This window comes from Alligator sinensis, unplaced genomic scaffold (assembly GCF_000455745.1).
Source record: "Alligator sinensis unplaced genomic scaffold, ASM45574v1 scaffold647_2, whole genome shotgun sequence".
In the NCBI taxonomy this organism is placed as follows: Eukaryota; Metazoa; Chordata; order Crocodylia; family Alligatoridae; genus Alligator; species Alligator sinensis.
Window position 1 is genome coordinate 5422257 of NW_005841832.1, and position 7523 is coordinate 5429779.

A 7523-nucleotide genomic window follows, 5' to 3' on the forward strand; every position below is an offset into this window, starting at 1 on the left:
ATGCAGGGGGTCGGACTCGATGATCTATTGAGGTCCCTTCCGACCCTAACATCTATGAATCTAAGTGCACTTCCAGTTTCGCCACTGGTGACTTCATGCTTGGTGATAGGCCTCTGGGGGACCGCCTCTTCTTCCCCCCCCCTCCAGTTGGAGCTCTGGTGTCCCCCCAGACTTGGGAGGCACCAGTTACCCATGAGTTGCAGCAAGCATTAATGTGCAGCTGCTCAAAAAACTGCCTTATGATTCTATGAAAACTTACTAAGTCACATTAGTGCTTACTACAATCTAAATATAACATGTGCTAAGTGTAATGTATAAGAAGGTCCCAACAGTGTATTTAGGTAGAGCTCACTATTGTATTTCTCCTGCCACCAAAACTCCCTGGGAAATTTATAGGCAATGTTGGAGAAGAGGAAGGGGAGTTAGAATAGGATGCAGGAGTAGGGCCCCTTGACTATATCCAAGTGAGTTAGGATATCTTTCCTCCCCTTTTAAAACTGTAATAACTGTTACTGGCTGATTTGAAATATACTGCTCTTGTTCTTTTAGATGATTTTTTTACAAATAACTAAAATGCAGTATCAGTATATTTAAAAAATAACCTGTTACTTTGCTAGAAGACTTGGTAATTAAGGATTTTTAAAGACATTTTATTATAAAAGTTTATACTATGAAACTGTATGATTTTTGTGTATTAACAGATTAGAAAAAAAGTAAAGTATTTTTAATGGAGAGACTAGACAGACAGACAGACTGATTGTTAGCATACAGACAGGTAAGTGGTTTAGTTGTAAATGTAATTTAAACATTATAAAAATACTGAAGTAAATCAAGCTAACAAATGTATTAAAATTTGCATAAACATTGTCAAAGGCAAGACTTGATTTAAGGAGAATATAAAGCTACCCGTTGAACAGTCTTGCTAGTTTAAGGTGCAAGTTGGATTATACTAGAAGTAGTTAGAACATAGATAGGCACAGGTAAGTTCCAGAAGAGAGGTACACAGTATTAAGCAATGCCCTTAGCCACACAGAAGCAAGCTGCACTTATTGTTCTCATGTAGTCAATGCCAGAAATGGAATTAAATTGATGTTTCAAGGGAAAACTAAAACATTGCAAAGTTGCTTTACTTTTTTTTTTAAATCTTCGGAGATCATGAAGATAAAATTTATTTCCAAAAACTTGTTCTCAAAATGTTGATCTGGTAAATAGTGCATTGCTGAAGGTGAAAGAAAAGCATCTGACAGTACTAAAAATACCAACTGGCATTTATTAACTAACAGAAGGGGGAAAAATACTGTAAACTCTGTATTAGTCCATTTGTCAGTCCAAGACTGGGAAAGTGGAAAAGGATTGTTAGTAGGTGAAAAGCATAACACAGGCAGTCTCCTACATGAGTGAACAGCAGTGACAGGACTTTCCTTTTTTGTTACCTGTTAATGAGGGATCTTCAGTACCATCTCCAGATGTCTGGCCCTGAGGATGGGCATGATGCATAGGGGAGTTTAAGCATTCCTCTTGCTCTTGTAGTGAGAGAGAATTTTTGTGGGGTAATTTGCTTAGATTTCCATGTAGGCTGCCGTCTGGGATTCTCTTTTGAGCATCTGCTTGTTGCTGTTTAACTGGTTGATAAACTTGACTATAAGGACCGACAGGATGATAGGATGGATTCTCAGATTTGCTGCTGTTGTCTTCGTCATCATCATCACCAATTATGACTAATTCTGCTCGAATAATTCCATCATATTCTGACAAGTTTTTATTTGCTTCTGCTTCATCATCTACATGCTGATAACCCATGAAAACCATTGTTACAGGTTCTGTATCATCCATGTAACATGGCACAGCTTGAACAATGCTATATCGAACATCTTTATCATCTTCCTGAGGTGCAGGTGATGTTTTGTGGGTGTGCTCAGAGTTCATAAGCACGGTCTCACAGCGGCGATCTCTTGTATACTGACAGGATTCTAAATCTTGTTGTAGAGCTTCTTTCTCTCTGTCCTGCATTACCCTGCTTTTTGGACTAATGTGTGACTTTTCCTCCATTTGCAGGGGCCCTGGTGATAGAGACTTTGGCAATGGTGCCTTTGGAAGATCAAAACTGTTTTCTACACTTTGCCTATTGCCTTTGTTATAGATGGATTCATTCAGGTGATTGCCAAGTCCATTCATTTCTTTTTTAAGTGTATCTTCCCTATTTGGCCTGCAAACTAATCTATCTGTCTGGGGAGTTGTTGGCCTGCAGAACTGGTTTGCATACACAGGCTCATGATACTCTGTAGGGGATTTAGAATTTTTTTCAGTTGCTTTCCTTAAAAGGTCCTCCACCTCAACAGGTGCAAGTTCATCCATGCCATTGTGTGTTACGCTGCCATTGGAACACATTGCATAGACAGACTTCCTCCCATCATCGTAGACTTTTACTCCTGTCTCCTTGAAGTCATCAGATGGAAGAGGAATTGTAGACAAGACAGTATTCTCCCCAGTCTTCATATCTCTTTCAACTTTAATTTCCATGGCAAATAATGCTGTTTGGAAAAAAAAAGTACTTAACAACTAATAACATTGCACCTGCAATGAATATTAAGACTTTATTTTTTTGGTAAATTGTTTGAATAAAGTGTCAGATATTTTAAGGTTACTTTTTAGCAGAGATGGGCTTGTACTGTACAAGTTCTTACTTTGAGACTGAAGCCCCAGAGGCACACAGCCAGCTCTTGGCTTTTGGTTCAGTATAATGAAAATGATTGACTGCATAATTCAAATACTGTACATCCTTTTTGTTTATAAATTCCCAGTTCATCACCTGATCTCTCCCTCACAGTTTGAAGATAAGAAACAACATTTTGTTTAGGGCCCATTTCTGATAGGAAAGCAGCCATTTGAGCCAAAGTTTCCTTGAAACGACAGCAAGTGAGAAAGCCAGGTTTGAACTTGGTCCATTGAAGAAGACTCCCTCAAGGGGCTAAGCAATAAGAGATAATAGAAATTGAGTGAGCTGAGCACCATTCACAATCATATCGTTGGTCTTAATGACATTGGAGTTGGAATTTTGTGGAGAAAAGGTGGTAAAAGTTGGGTAGCTCAGCTGGTCTAAATTCTCACTGAAACTGTAAGAATGGGGGACGGGAAACCCAGGTAGGGGTGTTGAGATTAAATCAGGTCTAGGAAGTAAGTGCTGGAAGCAAGTGTGGGAAAGTTTAAGGTCTCACTCTTGCAGTACACTAGTGTCACATCCTAGATTTTGGTGGAGTTCCTGAAAAGGTACACCTGTGTACATGAAGGAAACTTAGCCTGTTTTAACTGTTTGTCTTTTCTCTAAGTTGTTAGTCTTCCTCCCCCCACTCCCATTTTTAAGAGGCTTCTGCATTATTTCACATCTCAGCTCTTTTTGGAGTTAGTACAGAACTGTACCTCTTCTGTTTTCTTCATCATCCTCTGTTCCAGTATGTCCTATCCTTTTCAGCACAGAAGGTCTGAAGGACTTTGGCAGGTCAGGTATGTTGGCGTATATGTAGTCTGCTTGTTCTGTGAACATGGAGATGGCACAACAAATGTTACTATATTTTCACTGGTAGCATACAACAAGTGTTAATATTTGATATTGATAAAAGGCATTGGTTGAACGTACCTTCATGAACACTTGCTTTTTCTGCCTTCACAGACTAAGAAAAAACAGACCAAAAAAAAGCAGGGGGAGGGAGAAATGAGATTACTATGATTTTCAGACCTTAACTAGAGATGCATTTTTTTTTTAACTTGAACACATTTGTTTCAACTTTTTACATAGCTCATCTTAATGTGAAAGGGACCAGGGAATGGTAAAACATCTTTCACCAGCAGTTTCCCTTGGGGAATCTGGCTCCACCATTGGCTTATTCCTCTCTGACATTCTGTCTGTTTTAAAGTTGGGCTCGACTAGTTGAGACATTGCTTCTCCTTTCTTGCTTTCTCCTTGCACTGACAAGCAGACCATAGATTTGTACATGTAGGTCAGGGCTGTCTAACTGGTGGCCTATGGACTGCACTCAGCCTGTGAGATGTAAATGTGATCCTGCCCAGTTGCCACTTGCCCTTCCCCTTCCCCTCCTCCTTTCCCCTCCCCCACTATTGATTCTGCTGCTACAGAAGCTGGACAGGGAAGCATGGTAGGTGGGGGCCTGATGAGCTCACTGTGCACATGGCACCACAGTTGGGAGTGGGGAGGGATTCATTGCTGTGAGGTTGTGGGGGGGACTTGAGCTGACTGTGTGGCGTTGGCAACCTGCACTGGCCATGTACTGAGGATCCTGGGGGCTCTGTGCAACGTATAGCCCCTGCAACATGCGCCATGTGCAGGTCAAGGGCCTGGGGTCTGGGACCCATGACCAATCTGGTGTGTAGCCCTCCGCTACACAGAAGTGGGACAGCCCTGATTTAGGTTACTGGGGACAGGGGTTTTCCTAGTGGATCACTTCATGGGGAATTGCTTCCATCCTTAGACTGACAAAGCTAAAGGATAGCCAAGGCTGTTAGCAGTTCCCACTGGGTGTGTCTACACATGCAATTAATGCAAAGCAATAAATTCTGGAGCAGTTTGATGCAACGTAAACTACTCCCAGGTGCAGCACCCAAATGTGTGTCTGGAACAGCAGCAATTTGAGTGGCTTGGGCTGGCAAGGGGCATGCGGGGGGTCAGCCCTGGGATCTGTGGGTGGCATTGGAGGGGCTGGCTGGGGTACAAGGGTGCTGAAAGTATGGAGATGTGTAGCTAGGCTGCAGGCAGGAATCTGGGCCCTGGCTGGCTGGGCTGAGCAGGTGCAATTTACATCTGTGGTCAGTGTCTACACATGAGTTTTTAATTCCAGTAAATCATATCAGTATAAGAGTACTATTCCTGATGGTACTATCTTATGCTGGTGTAAATTAGTTTTCTGTGGCCTACCACCATTGCACATGTAGATGGTGATGTTTTACTTTGCAGCTAATTAATCTATTCTTCAGTAAAGCACACATGTAGACGTGGCAACTGACACCAATAGGGCTTTGTGTCCTGTCACTTATGTGCCATTTGCTCCTATAATTGGACCCCAGGCTTGTTGACCTTTAGTGGCTACTCCTGAGTCTCTATTCACTTTGTAGGATAAGTGTGTGTGCATGTGTTCCTTTTTAAAATGGGAGATAAGAGGATTTCTTGAATGCTGTTGGTAGTGTTGGAGTGATGTTTTAGTTGTGATAGTCCAGGTAACGTGCAAAAGGCAAGGATTTTTTTTTTTTAATATCACCCACAAAATCCTTGTTCTTAAATGCTGTTGCCATTAGTTCCCTATCTGAGAAAATGTTTAATGGTACTGAGATTTTTGCTGCAAGTACTTTTTAAGGATGTGAAATAGCCACATATCTTTTACTGGTGTGACTACCTCTCAAGGCTTAAAAGGGTCAGTCTCCACACTTTTTTTTAAAGAATCTTTTGCCTTCTATGCTGAGACTACTTACAAAGCAGGCGGGCTACATCCAGACAAGCATGGCTGTTTGTTTCCCTGGGGACAAATAGCAGTGGCACACTGTGCCGCTGCTGCTTGTCCCCAGGGAGCACCCATTCCATATGCACTCTGGCGTGTGGCAGGTTAACCCAGGTGGGGTGGGGGAGGTTGGTGCCAGAAACTGCTGGCCCAGAGGTCTTACTTGCAGTGCTGGAGGCTGTGGGGAGCTGCAGCTGTGATGCTTCTGCAGCTGGGAGCCTGGTTGGTAGCTGGGGCATGCTCCAGCAGATCGCTACATGTGCCACCATACTTTATTTTTTGGCTGGGAGATCCCAGGGTCAAAAAACCCCTCTGCACTGCAAAGTAGCAGGTCAGGGAATGCCTGCATATGTGGTCCTGCATACGGGTCTGTGGCACCCCACACTGCATGTCCACACTTGTCTGGACGTGGCCTTAGAGGCAACAGTAGGCCTAGTTTTTATGATTGTCTTTGGGAATTTTTTCCATTGAATTATGGCATGAAACCACCAGCCTCTTTCCATATAGGTCACTTAGCTGTAAGATGACGTGATCTTTTGATTTCCCTTGATTTGTTAGATTTGAACAAGTGAACTTCTTAAAGATGAAATCTCATTACTAGTCCCAGGATTACTTTAGCTTTTGTTTTATTTATTATGACACATACAGTCTAGTAAGGAATCTGGTTTCTGAGATGATTTTAGGACTAACCTTTATTATGTCTTCAGCTGTTCTCTCAACTGACTTAAGTTTCTTTAAAATTGCTGCTTCATTAGCTGAGATTTTCATTTCTTCTTTTTCCAGAGCTTCAATTTCTTTTTCAAGTCTACAAGCAAAATACATTTGATTTTCTAGTAAAAGAATATAGCTTAAAAATACAATTACATATAGAGTCCAATCCCCATGGAGATATTGATATCCCTGATTCCTTTCAAGCTGAAACATGTTCTATGCTTATTGTAAATCAACTGTCTTCAATGGACTTGCTCTTCCCTTACCATGCTGTGAAATCAGAATAATGCTCCTTGTATTTGCAGCAAAATGTGCAAGTGTGTAGTGTTTGTCACTAATATCTTAAGAGAAAATTGGCTATAGTAGATTAGTATACACTGGTAAAGTTTACTTTTTTAGAAGGACTTGGCGGGGGTGTGGAGACATTTTAGGAAAGTTGTTTCAAGGTGAAGAAATCACTTTTTCATGCATTACTACAACTAAGGTGGTGTATACCTTCATGTAATAGTTCTGCATGATATTTTGCTAGTTTATAGATAATTGGGTGAATGTGTGTTCACACTTTCCTTTTGTTCTGATGCAGTGTTTTCCCATGGTCTAGATGATCATGATCAATGAGGTTGGTAAATTATACAGTCACTTGTGACTATTATAATTAAAGGGCCAGATTGTGCTATTGATAGACACAATGGGCACATCTAGACAAGTGCTCACGTGAGTTTCCCTGGAGACAAATAGCGGCACATATTTGTGCCATTGCTGCTTGTCCCTGGGGAACACCTTTGGCATGTGGCAAATTGCCACAGGTGGGGTAAGGAAGGCTGGGACGAACACCTGGACTGGCCCCAGCAGCCTTACTTGAGGTTCTGGGGGCCTTCCAGGGCTCCAGCAGCACTGATCTGGGTGAACAAAGCCTGGCTGACAGCCCGAGTGTGACTCGGGCTGGTCAGGCTCTGGTTTTGGGTGGCACACACTGCTGCTGTGTGCGCCGCCCTGCTTTTTTGACACCAAGAGATCCTGGTGCCAAAAAAAAAAAACAAAAAAATCACCGTGCTGCAAATTTAGCAGTACAGCAAATGCCTGCATGTGCAGCGCGTGCAGTTTGCGGCACTGCAGATAGGTCTGTAGTGCTGCAAACCACACTTGCACGCTCATGGGGATGCACCCACTGAGTGTTTTATTTTATACCCTATCTGATTCTGGGTGGCCTAACTGCAGAAAGAGGCTACTCTGTGGGTGGCCGTGGTGATTTCCAAACAAAGGAGGAAGGTGCAGGGAGTTGGCACCCTTGAAAACAGAATTGCATTC

General features: G+C 42.4%; 1 protein-coding gene across 2 annotated transcripts in view; it reads right to left on the reverse strand.

Annotated features, from left to right (window-relative positions):
• The window catches only part of PALMD (palmdelphin), a 48042-nt gene that overhangs the window by 4376 nt on the left and 36143 nt on the right, over positions 1-7523 (reverse strand). For both annotated transcript variants that reach the window (XM_025197416.1, XM_025197421.1), the window contains 4 exons: positions 6195-6309; positions 3635-3668; positions 3418-3531; positions 1434-2531 (listed from right to left, as the gene is read on the reverse strand). In XM_025197416.1, the coding sequence (XP_025053201.1) occupies positions 1434-2531; positions 3418-3531; positions 3635-3668; positions 6195-6309 (1361 nt within the window). The remainder of the gene's footprint in view (positions 1-1433; positions 2532-3417; positions 3532-3634; positions 3669-6194; positions 6310-7523) is intronic.